Source organism: Mustelus asterias, chromosome 13, assembly GCF_964213995.1.
Source record: "Mustelus asterias chromosome 13, sMusAst1.hap1.1, whole genome shotgun sequence".
NCBI classification, from domain to species: domain Eukaryota; kingdom Metazoa; phylum Chordata; class Chondrichthyes; order Carcharhiniformes; family Triakidae; genus Mustelus; species Mustelus asterias.
In genome coordinates this window covers 27,024,382-27,050,314 of record NC_135813.1, presented here as the reverse complement: position 1 = coordinate 27,050,314, position 25,933 = coordinate 27,024,382, and the positions used below count along the sequence as shown (strand labels likewise).

General features: G+C 42.9%; 1 protein-coding gene across 1 annotated transcript in view; it reads left to right on the top strand.

The window, feature by feature from the left end:
• The window catches only part of rgs3a (regulator of G protein signaling 3a), a 253,454-nt gene that overhangs the window by 17,795 nt on the left and 209,726 nt on the right, over positions 1–25,933 (top strand). Inside the window, exons 5-6 of the mRNA XM_078226603.1 lie at positions 15,841–15,909; positions 24,976–25,036. Coding sequence (XP_078082729.1) covers positions 15,841–15,909; positions 24,976–25,036 — 130 coding nt within the window. The remainder of the gene's footprint in view (positions 1–15,840; positions 15,910–24,975; positions 25,037–25,933) is intronic.

Sequence of the window (25,933 nt, the reverse complement as noted above, 5' to 3'; positions counted from 1 at the left end):
ACACCACACCAATCTAGCAATACCAACCTGGCAGTGCCGATCTGTGCCATGGGGTGAGCCCCAGTGGGTGCCTCATGGGGAAGAGGGGCTTCATTTAGATGTGGTGGTGGTGGCCAGGAGTGGACGGAGGAGCTGAGGATGCCAGTGATGGCCGATGGGCGGTGTGGGGGAGAGGGGTTAGAGAGGTGCCGACTCCGATCAAAGGTGGAGAGGAGAGCCCTGAGACTTCTGTGGAGTGCTGGGGGCTGCTGTTTACTTAGGTTATGATCAGGGAGCCCTTTAAAGATAATCTCTGTTCAGATGGTTTTTCTGGTATGTTGAGGCCCTGCCCCCTTGTATGATGGTGTGAAACACGCCTCATTGATTGTCTTTGGCAGAGTGTCGTGAAAACTGAAGAGAAACATGGTGGTTTTCTCACTGGACATAACAGTCTCATTTTTTTGTAAGCCCACTATTTCTGTCCTTAAGCCATTTTTCAAAATCTAATCCTTGTTCCTCAATTTTGTTGACCAGTTTTTTACGTGATACTTTGTCAAACACATTCTTAAAATTCATATTAACAACATCCACTATATTCCTTTCATGAACCTTCTCTGTTTCTTCATCAAAATAGTTTAGTCAGACAAGATCTGTCTTTTACAAATCCATACTGGCTCTCCATAACTAACTTAAACCTATCCAAGTACCAGCAATTATTTTCCTTGATTATTGCTTCTAAACGCAGACCAACCACTGATGTTAAACTGATTGGCCCGTAGTTATTAGGAAAGTCCTTGCACCTTTTCTTGAATAAAGTTGTCATATTTGTATCGAGGAAAGTTTAGAAGATTAAGGCAAGCCCTTCTGCTACCTCCATTCCCATTTCCCTTCACAATCTTTGATAGAATCCATCGTTCCTATCAGTTTTCACCCCATTCATTACTCCTGTCAATTTCAGTTCTATTGACATTTTGTCAGCATCCTCTTCCTTAGTAAACTCAAATACAAAGTATTCATTAAGTATTCCAGTTTGCCCTCCATCTCTAAACGTATATCACCTTCTTGTCCATAAAGGTTCCACCCAGCCTCTTACTATCCATCTATTATTTACATACTGGTAGAAGGTTTTTGGGTTCCCTTGCTTGGAATTACAGGACACTGTGGTCCCCAGCAACAGAGAAAGAATGGCTCAGGCTTCAGGCAGTGCTAACACACTAAGGAGCCCATGAAAGTCTGCAGCCCACATCCCATAAATTAATTTTTAAAAATCCAAGGAGCTCTGTTTGATGAATATTCAGTCCATGATTCATGTTAATATTTTAGAGGTAATGTTTAGTTCTGGAAAGGTCAAAGTTTAACTGTAGGAAATTGAATAAATAAAACCAAAGCAGTTTGTAGTCTATTAAATTTAAAAGGGTGGGGTCATGTTAACTTAAGGGGATAACAGCTCGAAAGATAAGGGGTGATATTCTCCAATCCCACTGCAGTGAATGAAGATTTGGCTGAGCACCAATTTCTTCATTCTCACTGAGAGTGGTGGCGGGCATCTGAAATCGGAGAATTCCAGCCTAGATACCGAAATCGATGGAGGACTTACTTGGCTGGAGAGCTGGAGAAGTGATGTCCACATTGCTTGAAAAGAAGTGCAATCCAAAGAGTGGTTTTGTTCTGGTAGTTAAATTAGTTTAAAAGCATTCCGTGAACCCTGAAAGGCTATATTGTCATGAAGATAATAAAGCTTAAGGGGGTTCTCTGGTTTCAATTTACCTGAGTGTTCTTCAGCAGGGGGAGGAGGCTCCACAACGAAATGGTGCTGCTATTAGCAGGTTCCAGGCATTTAGGGCTCAGAGAAGCCTTGGAGAGCTGAGAAGATGGTGGAAGGTCATTGGTTCCATGCTGAAAGCAGTTAGGGCTCACAGAAACCCTGTGAGCCAGTTATAGCTTGTGCAGTCAGGAGACTGGAGGTTGGAGAAACCCGGGGGCAGTGCCAGCTTAATGAAGTTAGCAGTCTGCAACAGAGTTGGAAGTGAGCGAGTAATTAGAGGCAGGAATGCAGCTTTGTGAACCCTATGGAATGCAGTCTCAGGAGGACAGATTGAACCACTGGGAGGTTCACTAATGTCCTTTAGAGAAGGAAATCTGCCGTCCTTACCTGGTCTGGCCTACATGTGACTCCAGAGCCGCAGCAATGTGGTTGACTCTCAACTGCCCTCTGAAATGGCCTAGCAAGCCGTTGTAACAATCGCTACAAAGTCTCAACAAAGAAATTAAACTGGACAGACCACCTGGCATCGACCTAGGCACCGGAAAAGACAGCGGCACAACCAGCAGTCCTGTTGACCCTGCAAAGTCCTCCTTACTAACATCTGGCAGCTAGTGCCAAAATTGGGAGAGCTGTCTCACAGACTAGTCAAATGACAGCCTGATGTAGTCATTCTCATACAATCATTCCTTACAGATAACATCCCATGATATGTCCTGTCCCATCGGCAGGACAGACCCAGCAGAGGTGGCGGCACAGTGGTATACGTTCGGAAGGAAGTTGCACTGGAAGTCCCTAACATTGACTCCGGACCCCATGAAGTCTCGTGGCTTCAGGTTAAACATGGGCAAGGAAACCTCTTACTGGTTACCACGTACCGTCCTCCTTCGGCTGATGAATCAGTATTCCTCCATGTTGAACAACACTTGGAGGAAGCACTGAGGATGGCAAGGACGCAAAATGTACTCTGGATGGGGAATTTCAATGTCCACCACCAAGAGTGACTTGGCAGCAGCACTACTGATTGAGCTGGGTGTGCAATAGGTGGTGAAGGAACCAACAAGAGGAAATAACATACTTGACCTCATCCTTACCAATCTGCCGACTGCAGATGCATCTGTCCATGACAGTATCAGTAAGAGTGACAACTGCACAGTGCTTGTGGAGACGAAGTCCCGCCTTCACATTGAGAATAACTTCCATTGTGTTGTGTGGCACTATCACTGTGCTAAATGGGACAGACTTTGAACCGACCTAGCAACTCAAGATTGGGCAATGATGAGGCGCTGTGGCACTCCAGCATAATCTGCAACCCCATGGCCCAGCATATCCCACACTCAACCATTGCCATCAAGCCAGGGGATCAACCCTGGTTCAGGAGGGCATGCCAGGAGCAGTACCAGGCATACCTAAAAATGAGGTGTCAACCTGAAGTTACCAAACAGGATTACTTGCATGCCAAATGACAAAAACAGCAAGTGATAGGCAGAGCTAAGCGATCCCACAACCAACGGATCAGATCTAAGCTTTGCAGTCCTTCCACATCCAGTCGTGAATGGTGGTGGACAATTAAACAACTCACTGGAGGAGGAGGCTCCACAAATATCCCCATCCTAAATTATCCCCATCCGAGGTGCCCAGCACATCAGTGCAAAAGATAAGGCTGAAGTATTCGCAACAATCTTCAGCCAGAAGTGCCAAGTAGATGATCCAACTCAGCCTCCTCCAGTGGTCCCCAGCATCTCCGATGCCAGTCTCCAACCAATTCGATTCACTCCATGTGATATCAAGAAACGTTTGGAGGCACTGGATACTGCAAAGACAGTGGGCAATAGTATTGAAGACTTGTGCTCCAGAACTTGCCACTCCCTTAGCCAAGCTCTTCCAGTACAGTTACAACACTGGCATCTACCCGACAATGCGGAAAACTGCCCAGGTATGTCCTGTACACAAAAAGCAGGACAAATCCAACCCAGCCAATTACCGCCCAATCAGTCTACTCCCGATCATCAGTAAAGTGATGGAAGGGGTCATCGACAGTGCTATCAAGCAGCACCTGCTCAGCATTAACCTGCTCAGTGACGCCCAATTTGTGTTTCGCCAGGGTCACACAGTTCCTGACCTCATTACAGCTTTGGTTCAAACATGGACAAAAGAGTTGAATTCCAGAGGTGAGGCGAGAGTGACGGCTTTTGACATAAAGGCGGCATTCAACCGAATATGGCATCAAGGAGCCCTAGCGAAACTGGAATCAATGGGAATCGGGGGCAAACTCTCCGCTGGTTGGAGTCATATCTGGTACATAGGAAGATGGTTGTGTTTGTGGAGGGTCAGTCACCTCAGCTGCAGGACATCTCTGCAGGAGTCCCTCAGGGTAGTGTCCTATGCCCAACAATCTTCAGCTGCTTCATCAATGACCTTTCGACATCATCAGGTCAGAAGTGAGGATGTTCGCTGATGATTGCACAATGTTCAGCACCATTCGCAATTCCTCAGAAACTGAGCAGTCCATGTTCAAATGCAACAAGATCTGGACAATATCCAGGCTTGGGCTGACAAATGGCAAGTAACATTTGCACCACACAAATGCCAGGCAATGCCCATCACCAATAAGAGACAATCTAACTACCACCCTTTGATATTCAATGGTGTAACCATCACTGAATCCCCTACTGTCAACATCCTTGGGGTTACCATTGACCAGAAACTCAACTGGACTCACTACATAAACACAGTGGATACAAGAGCAGGTCAGAGGCTAGGAACACTGCGGCTGAGTAACTCACCTCCTGACTCCCCAAAGCCTATCCACCATCTACAAGGCACAAGTTAGGAGTGTGATGGAATACTCTCCACTTGCCTGGATGGGTGCAGCTTCAACAACTCTCAAGAGACTTGACACCATCCAGGACAAAGCAGCCCACTGATTGGCACCATATCTACAAACATTTCAATCCCTCCACCACCGATGCCCAGGAGCAGCAGTGTGCACTATCTACAAGATGTACTGCAACAATTCACCAAAGATCCTTAGACAGCACCTTCCAAACCCACAACCACTTCCATCTAGAAGGACAAGGGCAGCAGATAAATGGGAACGCTACCACCTGCAAGTTCCCCTCCAAGCCACTCACCATCCTGACTTCGAAATATACCCAGCAGTCGCTGGATCAAAATTCTGGGACTCCCTCCCTAACGGCATTGTGGGTCAACCTACAGCACATGGATTGCAGCGATTCAAGAAGGCAGCTCAACACCGCCTTTTCAAGGGCAACTAGGTATGGGTAATAAATTCGGCCTCTGATATTCGGGTAAGCGTTCTCCAAGGCGGCCTTCGCGACACACGACAGCGCAGAGTCGCTGAGCAGAAACTGATAGCCAAGTTCCGCACACACAAGGACGGCCTCAACCGGGATATTGGGTTTATGTCACACTATTTGTAACTCCCACAGTTGCGTGGACCTGCAGAGTTTCACTGGCTGTCTTGTCTGGAGACAATACACATCTTTTTGGCCTGTCTTGATGCTCTCTCCACTCCCATTGTTTTGTTTCTTAAAGACTGGATTAGTTGTAAGTATTCGCATTCCAACCATTATTCATGTAAATTGAGTCTGTGTCTTTATAAGTTCTGTTTGTGAACAGAATTCCCACTCACCTGAAGAAGGGGCTTAGAGCCTCGAAAGCTTGTGTGGCTTTTGCTACCAAATAAACCTGTTGGACTTTAACCTGGTGTTGTTAAACTTCTTACTGTGTAATAAATGCTGGCCAGTCAGTGATGCCCACGAACGAATAAAAAAATTTTTTTAAAGGTGAACAATAGTTGAGGTAGTTCAATTTGGAAAGGCTTTCAGAGAATTCAAAGGCTATATCTTTGAAAATGAGAGGTTGAAATCCCTTTTGAGGGGTACAGACTTTTCATAAGATTTTTGTAAGACTCACTGTGGTCACTGACACCTGGTTGGGTTGCTGAGAAATCAGTGGAATTTATTTCAGTTACATCTGCTATTTAATGTGCAGTGTGGTATGTCTCACCACAGTTTGCCTTTCATTTCATGTTTATCTCATGTTAATTCCAAACGTTAACATGTAATGTAAATATTGTAAATTTCTAGAGTAAAGTTTACTTTGTTTAAAACCGTAGAATCTTGTGGTTTTATTCTCCTAGTGGGTAACTAGGATTTGTCTACTTTAGTTTGATATTGCCTATGCAAATAATTGCACCTGCCTTTCTCTGTTGTTGGTATATTCCCCAGCTGTACCTGAAATATCTCCTCAAAGTTTGTCCATTCTCCTATTATACATTTTCCTGTCAGACTTTAGATCCATTTTACTCTGGCTAGATCTGTTCTCATGCCATTCCTTTTCCAATTTTGAAGTTCAAGATTTAATCTGGCTCTTCTCTAATAGCTTATGATATGATGATCACTCTGGCCCAAGTGTTCATCCACAGACACTTGGCCGGTGTCATTCTCCTTCACCTCAATATACATACATACACCTTACAGAGAACTCAATTAAAGCCAGTGGTGAAAGAAAGAAATCTGTGAGTTATAGTGCATTACACTTTAAAGCTTAATGATCAATGCTTAGAAGCTAAGAATAAAACATACAAGGTTTAAGGTTGTAATCACGGGGCAATTGATTTTTTAAAAGATACCATTTTGCCCTCAGAATATTGTGCTTAGTTTTGGTCTCCACTCATGGTGGGTGATAGTCATAGAGGTTTACAGCAGGGAAACAGGCCCTTCGGCCCAAGCTGTCCAGTTTTTACCAATAAGCTAGTCCCAATTGCTTGCATTTGGCCCATATCCCTCTATACCCATCTTACCCATGTGTTTGTCTAAATGCTTTTAAAAGACAAAATTGTACCCACCTCTACTACTGCCTCTGGCAGCTCACTCCTGACACCACCTGTTGAGTGAAAAAATTGTCCCTTTGGATCCTTTTGTATCTCTCCCCTCTCACCGTAAACCTATGCCATCTAAATTTTGACTATCTACCTTATCTATGCCTTTCATTATTTTATAGACCTTTATAAGATCACCCCTAAGCCTCCAGGGGGAAAAAAGTGCCAGTCTATCCAGCCTCTCCTTGTAACTCAAACCATCAAGTCCCGGTAGCATCCTAGTAAATCTTTTCTGCACTCTTTCTAGTTTAATAATATCCTCTTCTATAATAGGGTGACCAGAACTGTACACAGTATTCCAAATGTGGCTTACTAATGTCTTGTATAACTTCAACAAGTCCCAACTCCTGTATTCAATGTTCTGACCAATGAAACCAAGCATGCCGAATGCCTTCTTCACCACCCTGTCCACCTGCGACTCCATTTTCAAGGAGCTATGAACCTGTACTCCTAGATCTCTTTGTTCTATAACTCTCCCCAACACCCTACCATTAACTGAGTAGGTCCTGCTCTGATTCGATCTACCAAAATGCATCACCTCACATTTATCTAAATTAAACTCCAGCTGCCATTCATCGGCCCACTGGCCCAATTGATCAAGGTCCCGTTGCAATCCTAGATAACCTTCTTCATTGTCCACTATGCCATCAATCTTGGTATCATCTGCAAACCTACTAACCATGTCTGCTAAATTCTCATCCAAATCATTAAAATGAATAACAAATAACAGTGGACCCAGCACTGATCCCTGAGGCACACCGTCTCAGGTCACAGGCCTCCAGTTTGAAAAACAACCCTGTGCAACCACCCTCTGTCTTCTGTCATCAAACCAATTTTGTATCCAATTGGCTACCTCACTCTGGATCCTGTGAGATGCTGAGGCTTTGGAAATGATGCAGAGGGCGGCCACAAGATTAATATCTAGTTTCAAACCTGTAGGCATGCAGAAAGGCTTTAATTAGTTGGGTCAGCAGTCTCCTTGTAGCAAGTAGGTTAAGGTAAAATTTAAAAGAAGTATGCAAAATTATGAAGGGTTTTTATAGAGTAGTTAGGGAAACACTGTTTCTACTGGTCAAAGGGTCATTAAACAGGGATCACTGATTTAAGGTAATAGTGAAAAGAAAGAACGGGAGATGGCAATAATTCTTTTTCATGGTGAATTGTTATGGTCTGGAATGGATTACATGAAAGGATGTTGGCAACTAGAAACAGATTTAGGAGCAGTTTTTGAAAGAGAATGCAATATAGGTACATAATAATTTGAAAAGAAAAATAATTGGATAGCTGTAAGGAAAGAGCAGGAAGTGCAACTCTTTCAAAGACCAATGATGGGCTGTGTGAAATTTTCCAGATTTTTTCTCTTATTGATTTTTTTTGGCCTTTGAGAATGGGCCTATGGGTCAATATGGGTAGGGAAAGTGAAACACAGAACTATGAGGCAGGTTAGGTGGATTAGTGGGTATTTTCCTGCCTATAATTTTCATATATTCATTTGCCTTGAAATCTGTAAATACATCACAGTTATTGGGCTTGGAAATCAATGACCTCAGATGCTTATTCTGGGCAATGGCAGGCTTTTTCCTTCTGGTTATACATAATTAGAGTCAAAACACAGACACCAGCAGTCGTCAGATTTTTTTAAAAATAGGATATGACAGGGCAGACAGCAAAGGATGAGAGGTGATTAGATTGTAAGAAATTGCCCATTTAAATGTGAAGAGTAAAGCATCTTAGCAGTACATCTCAAAACCTTGTCTCACAAAGTGTTTGCACAGTTCATCTTTAGCTAGATTGAAGAAGTACACATGAGAAAACCTCAAATGTGCAGCTCTGGTCACAAGGGGGTACTGTTGTTACACCCCTGGATTATGCTATTGTGTAAGTAGATATGGATTTTGAATCACCTCCTCAATGAGGTAATATGCTCCAACCAGCTATAGGAGCATCAATGAATGTAAGATACAATTTGATCTTTATTTGGTGTATATCAGTTGTTTATTCCTTATTTTATTCATTTTAAGGTGTTTTCTTCAACTTTTACGACAGCTTTTACACTCAGTTGCTTACATCATTTATAACAATCAAAGTGGGTAGCATGATAATTCCTTTAGAGATTACAATACAACTCCTGAATTGAATGAGGAAGAGGAGTTTCTTTGGAGCAATTGCATCTGAGACATTGGCACACATTCAAACTTACCCCGGGAGTTGCATCTTCATATCTAGACATAGATGTTTGATTTTGTGCGGAAAGATATATCTTAAGAAATAGGAAGTAGGAGCACGAGTCAAACAGTCATCCCCTCATGTCACATAAAATAATGGCTAATCTGATCGTGACCTTAACTCCACTTTCTTCCCTGCTCCCCTGAAATACTTGACTTCCTTGTTGATCAAAAATCTGTGCAAATCAGTCTTGAACATGTTCAATGACCCAGCTTCCACTGTTCTCTGGGGTAGAGAATTCCAAAGACTAGCGACCTTCTGAGAGAAGAAATTCCTCTTAACTGCCATCTTAAATGGAAGACCACTTATTCTGAAATTGTGCCCTACTTCTAGATTCCCCCAGGAGGACATATTCTCTCAGCTTCTGTCAAGTCCCCTCAGAGTCTTGTATGTTTTAATATGATTATCTCCATGCTTCTAAATTTCACTAAGTATAAATTGGCTCAATCTGCTCAACCATTCTTTTTAAGACAGCCTCTTCATTCCATTGAATCTTTCTGAATTGCCTCCAATATTTCTCCTTTAACAACAAGACCAAAACTCTGAGTTACTCTAGATGTGGTCTCGCCAATAAAGGACAACATTCTATTTGCCTTCCAAATAGCTTGCTGTACTTGTGTACTAATATTTCGTGTTCCATGTATAAGGACACTCAAATCCCCCCTGTATTGCAGTCTCTTTCCATTTAAATAATATTTTGCTTTTCCATTTTTCCCACCAAAGTGGGCAACTTCACATTTTCCCACATTGTACTTCATCTGCCAAATTTTTGCCCTGCATTTAACCTATCCATATCCTTTTGCAGACACTTTATGCCCTCCTCACAATTTGCTTTCCCACCTATTTTTGTGCCATCAGCAAATTGGCTATAATGCACTCCCTTTATTCAGATCATTCATATAAATTGTAAATAGTGTTATGACCCTATAGAGACCCATAACATTTTAAATGAGATGATAAATTTCCCAGTGAGTGACAAATCTTTCTGTGCAATTCTTTCCATGTTTTAAGACTCTTACTGTAACAAACAAGCTAAAATTAACATTGACTGATACAGTAAACTACAGAAAAGCTACTTCCCCATTAATTCATTAACTTACTAAAAATGCATGACGATCCATTTGTGCGTACACTACCTTCTCAGCACATACGTAGCCTCCCAGATTTTCAATGGACTCCTTTCTCTCTGCCACACCAGGGCAAGTCTTCCAGGTCCTTTCACTCAATCTTCTGAGTATCCTCGAACTGACTTCCAGCTGCAAGGTGTACTCTGACCACTCCACAAATCTCCACAAATCCTGTTCCTCTGAAAAGGAAAAAGCTCTCCTCGGCATCCTAATCATTGGTTCATGCAAAACATTCTTTTCCTCTGCTTGGCACAGCAGCAGCCGTTTTCAGTCTCCTTCTCTGGGTCTCTCTGTCTGTTTGAATCAGACTGGCTGTATCCAACCAGACGAGCTGCCCCTCTTTTGTGTCATGGTGTGAGAACTGGCACTTGCGCTTCCATGAATTTCGGCCTGGGCCTCTGTCACCACGACAGCTAAATCACATTGGCCTATCTCCAGGCAGAGTTCAGAATGATCACCATCCCTTAATCCAGGGCATAATTTTTTACCTTAAATCAGAGGGGACACCTTAAAATGTGTCTGCTTTATATAGTCTCATATTTGTAGCAATAGTTGAGACTCCTGCACTGATCCCTGTGTTATAGTTTGTCAACCTAAAAGTGACGCATTCATTCAGACTTGGGTTCTGCTTCTACTTGCTTGTGTTGGCATCACAGATTAACATCTGCATTCAGCCAACATTTATGTGGTTAATACCAGCTGCACCAGACATGACCTGCTGATATAGTAATCATGATGTGAAGAAGGCATATAGTGTGTGAGCTTTTATTAACAGGGGGTTGGAGTTTAAGAGCCGTGGGGTTATGCTGCAACTGTACAGGACCTTGGTGAGACCGCATTTGGAATATTGCGTGCAGTTCTGGTCACCTCACTATAAGAAGGATGTGGAAGCGCTGGAAAGAGTGCAGAGGAGATTTACCAGGATGCTGCCTGGTTTGGAGTGTCGGTCTTATGAGGAAAGGTTGAGGGAGCTGGGGCTGTTCTCTCTGGAGCGGAGGAGATTGAGGGGAGACTTAATAGAGGTTTATAAAATGATGAAGGGGATAGATCGAGTGAACGTTCAAAGACTATTTCCTCGGGTGGATGGAGCTATTACGAGGGGGCATAACTATAGGGTTCATGGTGGGAGATATAGGAAGGATATCAGAGGTAGGTTCTTCACGCAGAGAGTGGTTGGGGTGTGGAATGGACTGCCTGCAGTGATAGTGGAGTCAGACACTTTAGGAACATTTAAGCGGTTATTGGATAGGCACATGGAGCACACCAGGATGGTAGGGAGTGGGATAGCTTGATCTTGGTTTCAGATGAAGGTCGGCACAACATCGTGGGCCGAAGGGCCTGTTCTGTGCTGTACTGTTCTATGTTCTATGTTCTATGATAGTGAAAAACGTATAAATGAAAATAATCTAAAGATGGGATTTGAAGATTTCAAGTGATGGGGTTGTGACTGTTTTCTTTGGCAGCTTGTTCCATTGTGGGATTGTCTTTAGGAAGAAAGATTATTGATACAATTGGAAACCAAATGATCTTTGTAGTTTGTATGGATGGCTACCTCACATTTTGCTATTGTCCAAGGGCACCATGTCCTTGATTCGGTCAATTTCCAGCAGTCCATTCCATATCTTAGGCAACATGGTCAGTCTATACTTTTCTCCCTCCCTTGCTGTCGTGGTTCTCATTCCAAATCTTTGATCAAAGATCAAAATTTATTTCCCATACTGATTCATACAGAACCATGCAACAAGCCTTTGGATTGCTTCAATCTGGCCATATAAGGATCCCACACACTACTTGCATACTCCAAAACTGGGGTAAATAAATGTTTGATAGACTTAAACTCTGACATCTTAATTGCAATACCAAGGATTCTGCCTAAGAAATGCAAGGACCCTGTGTTTTTTGTGGAATCCCCACTGAAAATTATTTGTAAGATGATGCACCCAGGCTTTTAGCTGCTTTCACAGTCTGTTTTCCAAACTCGGTATAAATCCAAGCCTTTATGCTTACTGACTAATAGACTAACAAATGGGGGTGAAATCATTTCCTCTTCCCACCTTCAGTGGCTGATGTAAAGATGGGTCTCGAGGAGCTTTGTTGCAACATCATTACCAGCTGATGGTAAAGTCTGAAAAATGGCAGCAGTTGTTATGATCTGAAGCTGTTAAACTCAATGTTCTATCCAGAAAGATGTGAAGCCTAATTAAAAGATGATATGCTTCTACTTGGGTTTTCACTGAGCTTTATTGGAACGTTATAGGGGGCCAAGAAGAGAGTGGACAGAGTGAGATGGAGAATTAAACCATAAAGTGACTAAAGTTCTTGAATGACATATTGAATGTAGTCGTATGAAAGCCTGCATTGTTTACTCTATCTTGGCCCATCCATGTCTTCATCTAAACATACTAAACTTCACCCCCACTCTTACCCCTATGCATTGTGCCAGACGTCTTACCAGGTGCAGATCCCTCCCCTATCCTAGCTTCTAAAATATGCACAGTGTGAGTATCAGAGCTGGTCACTACTGAGGGTTATATCAAGTATCAGTGTCTTTTCATCTTCATTGCCTTTTTTATTTTTCTCCACTTCCTGGGCAGCTTTTTATTTTTGGGTATTTGAAATAGAAAAGGGAGAAGGGTTGGGTTATGGTGAGATGAGAGGGGAAAGTAAGAAGTGTGTGCTTATCCCTCTGCAACCTCTCATTGGAAGAAATTGAGGGAGATATGGGATGGCAAAGGAAGATATCCTCATCATCAGTCACTGTAGTGGATATGGCCTTCGTAATCCCTGTTTCTAATGATGGCCAACATTGTTTCTCCATAGATGTTAAAATGTACAGACACACATGTCCTCCTCCAGCTCTTTGCTAGTGCCTGCTTTTATGTGTGTCACCTTTCACTGTGTGTCATTGAGCGCTATGCAATGTATTTAGGTGATGTACCAGAAATGGTTTAATAGCTGCCAATGTGTGGGAGCTGTGAGTAGTGGGTGAAAAGCTTTCAACAGCTGTATGTGATGATGAGGTAAGGCATATGAATCCTGATGGATGGGATAGTGAGTGATAGGGTGTAAGGAGCTGTGCAACAATGAGACTATTGGTGCAATTCTCAGGATATGTCATTTGTAGATGGAAGCAATGGTGTGTGATCATTAAACTTTTTCCTGCACTGCATCTATGTTTGACGAACAACATTTCTGGCATTGATATCCTCTGCCATTTCTTCCTACTGTTTCTTGAGCGTGTGCCTGGAGGACCTCTTGCCCCAGTGGATCTAGGCCATTCCACCTCTTTTCCACCTTTTTTCCATCTTTTCCTTCGAGGTCTCCAGCATATTTTCTAAAAACCTTGGTGCACACTCTTTCACATGTTCAGCCACTGCTCAAAGTATCACAGCACTGGTCCAGTTTTGTAAGATACTTACAACACTTGTTGGAAACACAAGGCATCTGCTCTTTAAGATGTGCAAGCTGTCTTTATATAACACTAGGCACTTGTGTTATTGGGGCCCCTGCTGATGCTAGTGAACAACAAAGGTGGCGCTGGCTGCAGGCAGAAATCATTGGTAAGAATAGGCAATGTGAATTTAACATACTGCATGCATGACAATGAACATATGCAGATTAAAGATGCTTGCGCCCATTTTTAGGTTGTTTTCTTTCCGATCTCCACCCTTCAGTTTTATGACAATCTGCCTCCTTTGTCTCTTCTTTGTCCTTATGCGCATTTCATTGCTTTCTACTGACTGCCCAATGATTATCCAGTTTCCTGTTTAGTATTCTGGGCCGTCTTTATTTACGCCAAGAACACAATTCAAAAATATGTTGTTCCAGCAACATTCAAAATGCTTGTATTGTGTCATAAATCAGCACGATCTCCATCCCAAATTGCTTTACATACAATGAGTTATTTTGAAGTGTTGTCTCTGTTGTTACTTAATTTTCAGCAGTGTGATTTGATAGTTTTGGTGGTATCGATTGAAGGATAAGTATTATTCCGGACACTGTACTTTATTGTTTGTCTTCAAATAGTGCTATGGGATCTTCTATGATAACCAGAATAAGCAGAAAGGACCATCTGTTTAATAATTCATCTAAAAAGCAACTCCAACTAGGGCGGACACCCTTAGTCATCTACTGAAGTGTCAGCTTCAGTTATGTGTCCAAATCCCTGGAATTGTACTTGAAATCTAACATTCTGATTTATAGGTGAGATCACTTTATTTATTTAGCAAATGCAATGTTCCTAAGCCAAACAGTTTCTTACCGTCTTGCTGTGTTGAGTATGGATAGTTCTCCACTAACTCTGTGGATTGGACCCTCTTCTATGATGTGGTGCATAGTTTGTTATCTCCTATAGGCACATAGGGGCTGGCTGTGATGCCCCATCTGTGGAGATTGGCCAAGGAGGGGCTGTGACCAGTCCTGAACCTGTTGAGGGTGGACCACTCTTTGTTTGAAAGGTTGAAACCAGTCAGCTGATTTGAGACCAGGGACTTGTTTGTTGTGTCCAATGATTTCCGTTAATTTGTCCAGGTGGAATTTGCATTGTGTGGGAGGATTTTTCCAGATCGACCGCCTTGATGGGAGACGTATGTTGGCTGGGCTGAATAAATTAGCATGCAGTGAGAGGTGGTGGGCATTGTAAACTTTTTCTATCATTTTGTGGGTTGATGCAAGTCGACAAATATGTGGGGGGAGTTTTTTTTAAATTCATTCATGGGACATGGGCATCACTGGCTGGCCAGCATTTATTGATGTGGAGATGCCGGCGTTGGACTGGGGTAAACACAGTAAGGAGTCTAACAACACCAGGTTAAAGTCCAACAGGTTTATTTGGTGGCAAATCATTATTCCGATCATTATTCATTATTCTGTAAATTGAGTTTGTGTCTTTATATGCCCTGTTTGTGAACAGAACTCCCACTCACCTGACGAAGGAGCAGCGCTCCGAAAGCTAGTGGTGTTTGCTACCAAATAAACCTGTTGGACTTTAACCTAGTGTTGTTAGACTCCTTACAGCATTTATTGCCCATCCACTGTGCCCTTGAACTGAGTGCCTTGCCAGGCCATTTCAGAGGGCAGTTGAGAATCAACCACATTGTTGTGGCTCTGGAGTCACATGTAGACTAGATCAGGTAAGGACGGCCGATTTCCTTCCCTAAAGGATATTAGTGAACCAGATGGGCTTTTTCGACAATTGACAATAGTCCAGATATTTTTGTTGAATTCAAATTCCACCATCTGCCGTGGCAGGATTCAAACCCGGGTCCCCAGAACATTAGCTGAGTTTCTGGATTAATAGTTTAGCGATTGTACCATTAGACCATCAGTTCCCCTTGTTTGTCAGGACAGGAAGCCAGCAATCAAGTCGTTCCTGGACCTGACCATGGGCTTTAGTTGTTTTTAAGTGTTGCCGGAAGGTCAGTGTCCTATCTAGCGCCACTCTGAGGTATGTTGAAGTTGGGTGGTGCTTGGGTTTGGGCCAAAGTGCTGGAGTCAGAGGCCTGAATTACAAGGCAGATATCGTTGGAATATATGAATTTACAGGAGGTAGTTTTTGGAAAATAATTTGTGTACAAGTTGAACAGAGTCAGGGCCAGTACTGAGCCATGGGGGAGTCCATTGGTTTGTCTTTTCCATGTACATTTTGCCCTGGGAAGTTAATGATCCTACCAACAGTCTAAATCCCAAAGGAAGCTTGATGAGAAGAGTCCATACAAGGGATCCAAGTCAAAGACCCAAAGCTGAAAAGTGCTATCACTGAACCAAGTTCATATTTACAAATTAATGCCAAATTTTCAAGTAAGGACCACTGATGTTTTGAAATTGTTCTCATTTTATAGTCCCTTGCAAGAAAAAGATGAACAAAAGAGACTCCTTGTTACAGTTTGGAATAGAGACAAAAATTCAAGGTAAGATGATAAATTTTTGTTACCTGACAAAGTATGCTGTTTTCTTTGAAAAAAAAAGGAGGATTTCCTGGTTACAAGTATTGTATAGTCTCTAACTTGGAACAATGGAACCTTAATTCTGTGTTCCAAAAGTCTGCCTTCTTGATTATCTACCAGAATTTTGTTGAATAAAAAGCTTTTTCCTTTGGTCTTGGCCAATGTTCATCCCTTAACTAACAACAAAAATCGTTTATCATACTTACTATCTACGGGACCTTGCTATGTGGAAATTGGCCTTTTTGTTTGGAATATCCTGAGGCCTACCAAGTGTTTTAGTACAAGTTTGATTTTATTTTTTTCTCCAGGTATCTTTTTTCAATCTTCTTCTTGTTACAAAGTTGCATTGTAGGTAGCACGCAGTAGCTACAATGATGCATGAAACTTTGAGAGACTTTAATTTTTGTAACCTTAATTGAATCTTGGCATTTGACTTGCTTATGATGTAATTGGTCACCATTCTCATAAATGCATTTTTGGCAAGGGTGTACAACTGTTGTGTGGGCACCGTGAACCAAGACCATAGAGGATAGTCTTAATTTCCTGCATGCTAGTCTTGCACTTCTTTTGAATCAGATAATAGGAACATAGTTCACTGCCTTAAAATAACTGATTCTTGTTCATAGGCATTCACCGCACTACACAGATTGTCACAGAGCACTGCATGTTGTTGGATCAATGATTGTTGCGATTACTGAGTATGTAGTTACTGTATGCAGCAGGATGAATCTATAGTCAACCAGTTGTCCATAAATTTGTTAATGTCCACAGTGACAGACTGGAATGAGCCTGAGATATTAAAATTCCTCCCACTGGATCCTAGACTTCCTAACCCATAGACCGCAGTTAGTAAGGATAGGCAACAACACCTCCTCCACTATCATCCTTAGCACTGGTGCTCCGCAAGGCTGTGTCCTCAGCCCCTTACTATACTCCTTATACACCTCTGACTGTATGGCCAAATTCCCCTCCAACTCGATTTTCAAGTTTGTTGATGACACCACTGTAGTGGGTCAGATCTCAAACAATGACGAGACAGAGTACAGGAATGAGATGGAGATCCTGGTGAACTGGTGCGACGATAATCTCTCCCTCAATGTTAACAAAAAGGAGATAGTCATTGACTTCAGGACGCGTAGTGGAGAACATGTCCCTGTCTACATCAACGGGGACGAAGTAGAAATGATCGAGAGCTTCAAGTTTTTAGGTGTCCAAATCACTAACAATCTGTCCCGGTCCCACCTTGCAGACGCTGTAGTTAAGAGAGCCCACCAACGCCTGAACTTTCTCAGGAGACTAAGGAAAGTTGGCATGTCCATTACAACTCTCTCCAACTTGTACAGATGCACCATAGAAATAATTATTTCTGGCTGTATCACAGCTTGGTATGGCTCCTGCTCTATCCAAGACCACAAGAAACTACAAAGGGTCGTGAATGAAGCCCAGTACATCACACAAACTAGCCTCCCATCCATTGACTCTGTCTACACTTCCCGTTGCCTTGGAAAAGCAGCCAACAAAATCAAGGACCCCACGCACCCCAGACATACACTCTTCCACCTTCTTCCGTCGGGAAAGAGATACAAAAGCCTGAAAAACAGCTTCTTCCCAGCTGCCATCAGACTTTTGAATGGATCTACCTCGTATTAAGTTGGTCTTTCTCTCCACCCTAGCTATGACTGTAGCGCTACATTCTGCATTCTCTCCTTTCCTTCCTTGTGTATGGTATGCTTTGTCTTTATAACATGCAAGAAACAATACTTTTCACTGTATACTAATACATGTGACAATAATAAATCAAATCAGATCAAAAATTCAGGGTTAAAGTCACATTGACAGATATTGTACTGGCAGTGATTGGCAGCGAGGGTACCATAAATTAGTTTGCAGCATAGCCCTGTCTGCCATGCTGATTGTCAGCTTGTGCACACGCTGCACCTCAAACATATTCCATTAAGTACATTTTTACATATATATGTTATTGTGAGGGTGACTGTGGGTGGTTGCATTCCTCCTCTGATGCAATGGGATCTCGCTGGCATATTTCCAGTCCTCTCCTCTTCCACCAAATAGAGAGATTCCCGTTAATAGGTTGCTAGCAAAAATGTGGGTGGCCCAAAATTATGTTCTCTCACCCTCATTTTCTTTACAGCTTGTTTGAAATCAGTAGTACACCAGTATGAAAATGAATGCTAATTCCCTAGAGGGCAGCTGTGTTTATTTTAAAGACTTCCATCCCCATGTGATTGAAGGAGTGGTGGCAGCATGAATACAAAATTGTCTAAGATTGAAAGCAAAAAGTAGTTGTGAACAGTTGTTCTTCCCACTGGAAGGATGTGTGATGTGGTTTCCCCCAGGGTTCAGTAGTAGGACCATTACTACGTTTGATATGTGTTAATGACCTGGATCTGGGTATGAAGGGCACAGCTTCAAAGTTTGCAGATGACACCAAACTTTTAAATGTAGTAAACACTGAGAAGGATAATAGGTAACCAGACTTATGAAGGTGACAGGCAAACGGATGAAACGACAGACATGGCAAAGGCAATTTAATGACAAGAACGGGTGCATTTGGAAGGAAACATGAGGAGAGGTAATATAAACTAAATGGTCCAATTTTAAAGGCAAACCTTATGGTTCATGTACAAAAACATTTGAAGTCGGCAGGTAAAGCTGAAATGATTGATAATGAAGCATAGAGAATTCTAAGCTTTATAGGCAGGTCACGATGCATGACTAACTCACGTCCATTGTTTTATTCTGCCTGCCGATTTCAATGATTGGAGCATGTGACTAACACTAAATGTGTTGTTCACTGGATGCAAGCCCAAGAAGGAAACACAAAATCGTGAGAGGCTTCCATGAGTTCAAGCTAGTTTGCACTGCTTAAAGCCATTGGCACCTCTGAAAGGGGAGATGCATTTTAATCAGAGTAGGCAGAGTTTCACCTGGGGAAGACACAAGAATAGGACAACGTTACAGACAACAAACTCCAGGATACATTCCTCCTTTCAGAACTGGTAGCTGACCAGGCAGTGATGGAAGAGAAAGATGACTGAGAGGACAATGAAGAAGAAGAAATGCCATCACTTGTTTGCACACCTGCAACCATCAGCATATATTGACATTGTGTATTTTAGAGAATAGCGTAGAGGTGTGATTTGCATATGATGAGATGCTAGGGCAAGGAACATGTGTAGTACAAATGCCAGCTTGCCAAAGTGCAAGCTCAGATACTAGTTTTTGATTCCCAGCTTGGGTTCACTGTCTGTGCGGAGTCTGCACGTTTTCCCCATGCTTGCATGGGTTCCCTCCGTGTGCTCTGGTTTCCTCCCACAGTCCAAAAGACGTGCTGGTTAGGTGCATTGGCCATGCTAAAGTCTCCCTCATTGTATCTGAACAGGCGCCGGAGTGTGGCAACTAGAGGATTTTCGCAGTAACTTCATTGCAGTGTTAGTGTAAGCCTATTTGTGACAATAATAAATAAACATTATACCAGTTTTACTGCAGAGGTCTTGCATGATGCCTTTCGATGGGATGATATACAGAGAAGGCTGATGGGAACATACACTGAAATGCTTGGTGCATTGGCAGGCATTCTTGAAAGCGGCAGTCATTGTCAAAAGAGCATGGAGGAGTTGACCACCAATTTAACACAAGAATTTGCGAAGAGCTTTGAGTCCATCCTTGTCAGTGTGTAAGTTATGGCCAATTCCATGAGAACACTTATGGACCCATCTGCGAAGCAGCTTCTGATCGATATCACAACTTAGCCAACCTCTGCAGTGGAAACTTAGTGAAGGTAGGTAAGCACAGCTTGCTGACACACAAGCTCGCATTGCTCTCATGAAAGCTCAACTTGCTGCCATGAAGGCTCACACTGCTGTCATCTTATCTGAGATACTAGGGGGGCAATTCTCCCAAAAATGCTGAATTGGTGGGAAAACTATTCCAGATGACTGTTTTCTCAGTTCAACTTCACACTCGAATCTCCACACTCAGTGCACTGCAGAGGTCACAATCGCGAATCTCATCAAAAACCCAGGGGGGCTGGGCCTATTCACGTCTGAGTCCAACAGCTCTGGAACTCTGCGCATGCGCAGTGGTCCCGACCTTCAGTCTCTCCGTTTGCTGATCAGCTCGATCGCTGGCCAACCCGGGACCCACAGTGTTGCCTCTCCAGTCCCCCCCCCCATGGCCTGATCGCAGACCTTCCTCCAGCTCAGACCGATCCCCACTCAGAGTGACAGCGGGACTCCCCATCCCCACCGATTGTCCCTAGGCCCCGTCCACAATGGGTCATGCCCCCTTGGCATTGTCTGATGCCCAGTGGGCAGTGCCACGGTGCCCGCTGGGCATGGGCACTTTGCCCCTTGGGCAGTGCCAGGGGGCACAGGCTGGCACTGCCAGGGTGAGCACAGTAAGAAGTCTCACAACACCAGGTTAAAGTCCAATGGGTTTATTTGGCAGCACATGCTTTCGGAGCGCTGTTCCTTCATCAGGTGAGTGAGGACTTGTGTTCACAAACAGGACATTTACAGACACAAACTCAATTTACAAAATAATGGTTGGAATGCGAGTCTTTACAGGTAATCAAATCTTAAAGGTACAGACAGTATGAGTGGAGAGAGGGCCAAGCACAAATTAAAGAAGTGTGTATTGTCTCCAACCAGGACAGTTAGTGAGAGTTTGCAAGCCCAGGCAAGTCGTGAGGGTTACAGATAGTGTGACATGAACCCAAGGTCTCGGTTGAAGCCGTCCTCATGTGTGCGGAACTTGGATATCAGTTTCTGTTCAGCGATTCTGCATTGTCGTGTGTCGTGAGGGCCGCCTTGGAGAACGCTTACCCGAACATCAAAGGCTGAATGCCCGGGCCCATGCCCAGGGGGCACCATTGCCCGACTCCCCCGGGGGGCCCCGATTGCCCCGCGCTTCATTCTGGCGGGGTCTCTCAATAGTTCTCCAAACATGGGGAGCTATCCTAAACTCCGCCGGAATGAAGTACTCCTGGCGGGTGGGAGATTCAAACTGGACCGGCAGGTTACCGACAATGAAATGCTAAACATATTTAAACTACATTAAAAACAGATACAAGTGACTTGCCTCTCTTCCCACTGGTTTCCAGCATGGTCTGGACTCTGACTGTTCTCTGGCTCTGGGAGATGCGCATGCATTCCCAGCACATGCGCAAATCCCGGAAAAAGGCCGACGACATGCATCTCCCAGCTCGACCTGCCAGAAAAATTGCGGGTTGCGATGGGAGAATTGCCCCCTAGATTCCTAAGAGGCACGTAGAGTGTCCACCAACATACACTGCATAGGTGCTGACCTGGATGAGTGGCAGTGGCGCCATTGAACATGCACCTGTTGTTCTTTGTCAGGATGACAGCATTTGTCCTCTAATCTTTGCTATTCACCCAGTTGATAGCACTCTTGTCTCTTAGTCAGAAAATTGGAGTTTTCAAGTCCCACTCCAGGAACTAAAAACAAAATTCAAGCCTGATACTCCAATCCAGAGGCAATATTATTGGAAGTGTGTCTTTTGAATGAGGCATTAAACTGAGGCCATATCCACAACTCAGGTGGGTGTAAAAGATCCTAACGTTATTTTGACAAGCGGAGACGTCCTGACCAATAATTATCCCTCAATCAATATTACAAAAACAGATTATCTGTTCATTATCACATTTCTATTAGAGAGAGCTAGTTTGCTTAAATTGGTTCCTGTGTTCCTCCAATACAACATTTCAAAAGTACTGAATTGCCTGGAAAGCCACTTGGGATGTACTGAGGCTGTGAAAGTTCTAGACAAATGCAATACTTTCTTTTCAAACATTTAGACCAATAATCTAATAGAGGTACCATGGAAAGGCCTGTGAGATGTATAGCACATGAAATGCTATCTCGCAATTTCCATCACCTTCTACGTTAGAAAATACTGTCATTATCCTGGCTTTGCTCTTGAAATAAAAATTCCAGTTCCTATATTTGGCAATTCCAGTGCATAATGCACTATGTGCTAAGAATTATACAGTGATTTGTTAAAGAGCTGACTTTGGATCACAGTGTACTGCTGCATAAGGACTCAGACCACCTGAATAGTGCCATTGAGCAGATAATCAGCCTGCATAGCATGAAACTTTATTTATTTTACTGTGAACTCTAATGTTCAACAATCCATTCAAATTTATCATTCTTCTACAGATGTGTCCAAAGCAGCTGCTCAGAAACAAGACAATGTCAGAGAAAGAACCAGACCACCTGTGTGCAGCTCTCCAGCATTAACTGTCACTCACATTCAAATGATAGCACCAATGCAATAGAAACGTGATAATGTCCAGATAAGCGGTTTTAGTGAGGTTGGTTGAAGGATGAACTTTTCACTCTGCCCTTCCTCGCACATTGCCATGGGATATTTCATGTCTGCTTGAGAGGACAGACCAGGCCTTGGTTTATTGTCTCATCAGAACGATGGCACCTCCTGACAGTCATGATGTGGAGATGCCGGCGTTGGACTGGGGTAAACACAGTAAGAAGTCTCACAACACCAGGTTAAAGTCCAACAGGTTTATTTGGTAGCAAAAGCGACACAGTGGTTAGCATGAGGTGCAGTGAAATTCACCTCCTGACAGTGCAGCATTCTTTCAAAACTCCACTGGAGTACCGGCATAGATTATATGCACAAGTCGCTGGGCTAGGGCTTGAACCCCTAACCTCAGGTTCAAAGAATGTTGCCAACTGAGCCCCAGTTGACAGTTTGTTAACAGATAAAGGAAGGAACAATAGAAACAGAAGATGTTCGAAACAACCCTGCATTTGAAATGTGCTCTCCTTCTCATCTCATACATCAGCCCTCTTTTGAAAAGTTTTCTCTACATCGAGATGAAAGGGGCAAAGATTTGGAGTCTGCCATCTGTCACATTTATCTTTGTATTGTGCTATGTCCTGCCTTACCCTTACATTTTTTTAAAAAATGTGAATTATTTGTGGTTGGCATGAGGTGCAGTGAAATTCAGAAGCCAGTCTGCAGACCTTATGGGGTCTTGACAACTGTAGACACCAAATACTTAAATATGTCAAGTTTTTATTTTGTTGCTTGTAGGTATGCTTTGAGTGAAGTAAAACTGTAATCTTATGTTAGCTGCGAGTCTCTTTTCATGCTCTCTCTTTTAATCTTTTATTTCCTTTCTCACTTTCTCTTTGAATGTTATACATTCAGCTTGGTTCTCACTTGTATTATCAACCAGGCATCTGTCATAAGACTTCCTTTACCACTTCTTTCTGAAACTTTCATCATCCAGAGAACTCTAGGTTTGTTTGCTCAACCTTTTCCCCCTCATGGGTATGTGTCATAACTGTATCTGAACCAACTTCACTTTAAGAGTAGCCCATTGTTGAGTTACTATTTTGCCTGTCAACCTTTTATTCTAATTTACCTGGTGTAGGCCAAAATGGATCACCCACTCAACACTTCTGGCTGAAGATTGTAGCAAATGCTTCAGCCTTGTCTTTCACATTGATGTATTGGGCTCATCTCTCATTGAGGATGGGGATATTTGTGGATTCTCCTCCTACAATGAGTTGTTTAATTGTCCACCACCATTCACTACTGGATGTGGCAAGACTGCAGAGTTCAGATCTGATCTGTTGCCTGTGTAATTGCTTAGCTCTGTCTATAACTTGCTGCTTGGTATGCATGTTGTTCCTTGTTGTAACTTCACCAGATTGACACCTCATTTTTAGGTATGCCTGGTGCTGTTCCAGGGTTAATCCCCTTGCTTGGTGGCAATGGTAGGGTGCCAGATATGCCAGGCCATGAGGTTACAGTCTGTGCTCTACTACAATTCTGCTGCTGCTGATGGCCAGCTGCTGGGCTCATGGTTGCCCAGACTTGAGTTGCTGGACATGTTTGAAATGTATCGCATTTAGTGCGGTGGTAGTACCACACAACATGATTAAGGTATCCTCAACATGATTATGGGATGACTTCTTCACAAGGACTGTGCAGTAGCCATTCCTTCCGATACTGTCGTGGAAAGGTTGGTGAGTATGAGGTCACGTATGTTGGTTCCCTCACTACCCACTGCAGACTTCATCTAACATCTATGTCCTTTAGGACTTGACCAGCGCAGTCAATAGTGGTGCTACCAAGCCATTCTTGGTGATGGATATTCTAATCCCCCATCTGGAGTATGTCCTGCACCCTTGCAATTGTCAGTGCATCCTCCCAAGTGTTGTTCAACATAGAGGAGCCTTGATTTAACAGCTGAGGGGTCGGGGTGGGGTGTACATGGTAATTGGTTGGAGGTTTTCTTGAACATGATGTCATGAGGATCTGGAGTCGATATTGAGGACTCGCAGAGCAACTCTGTCCCAACTGTACACCACTGTGCCACTTCTTCTGTCACACTGGCAGGACAGACCCAGGGATGGTTATGGTGGTGTCTGGACATTGTAGGTAAAGTATGATTCCTGAGTATGACTATGGCTGATGCTTGACTAGTCTGTGTGACAACTCTCCCAATTTTGGCTATGGCTCCCAGATGGAGGATCGATAGGTCTGAGTTGATGCCAGGTGGTTCATCCAGTTTCTGGTTTCATTCCTTTGAGACTTTTTTTTAGTGGTTTGATATAATTCAGTGGCTTGCTAGGGCATTGAAGTGTCACCCGCATTGCTGTGGGTCTGGAGTCTCATATCGGCCTCACATGTTGGCTCGACCAGGACAGCACATTTCCTTCCCTAAAGGGCTTTAGTAAAAAAGATGAGTTTCTACAATAATCAACAGTATTTCGTGATCACTAGATTTTTAATTCCATATTTTAAAAATTGAATTTGAATTCCACCATCTGCCATTGGGCCACTGTGTCCCCTCACTTAATTACCTGCTGAATTAAAATGAAGAAAAAAATAGTTGTGCATATATAAACAAAGTTCAAAAGGGTGACGACTGCTTTATTTCCTTAAAATATTTCACAATTACTGTTTCACTAATAATTTATGTAACTAACTGAATTTCATTAACTTTACAGATCCACTGAACTACTTGGATGTATGAGCTTTGGAGTAAAGTCGCTGCTTTCATTAGACAAGGCAAGTAATTTAGTATGAAATTAGAATCTGTCTATTTTCACTTCTGATATTCTGTAAACAAAACAACAACAAAAGTCTCATGAAGCAATACTTACTACCTATGTCAAATAACTGATGTTTATTCAATAATTCTGTATCCAGCTTGCTGGATCCCATAGGCTTTTATTTTTTAACCAGTTTGCCATGTGGGACCTTGTCAGAATCCTTGCTGAAATCCATGTAGACCACCTCAATGACACTACCCTCTTCAATCCTACTTGTTACTTCCTCAAAAAAGTCAATCAGTTAACCAGACATGACCATCCCTTAACAAATCCATGCTGACTATTAATCTGCACCTTTCGAAGTGACAGTCTCTCAGAATTGATTGCAATAATTTTCCCACCACTATGGTTAAACTGATTGGCTTGTTATTATTCAATCAATCCCTCGCTCCATTTTTAAACAAAGGTACAATGTTCACAGACCCTTAATTTTCTGGCACCACAGCTGAATCCAATGAGGATTGGAAAACGATAGTCAGACCTTCTGCTATTTCCTCCCTGTTTTTTTTTAACCAGTCTGGTGGAATTTTCATTAACTTAAACCTCTGTATCATCCCCTTCATTTGTGAAGACGGACATAACATACCCACCCACATCTTCTGCCTGAATCATAGATTACCCTTTTGATCTTTTATGAGTCCTATTCTGTTCCTAGTTATCTTCTTACCCTGATATATTGATAAAAAATCTTTGGGTTCACCACCATTTTGCTTGCCAATATTTCTTCATGGCATCTCTTGGACTTCCTAATTTCCTTTTTGATTTCCCTCCCCCACTTTCCATTTTCCTTTTGGCTTTCTGCAGTACTGAGTTCTTGATGTCTGGCATAAGCTTTCCTTTTCTGCCGTATCTT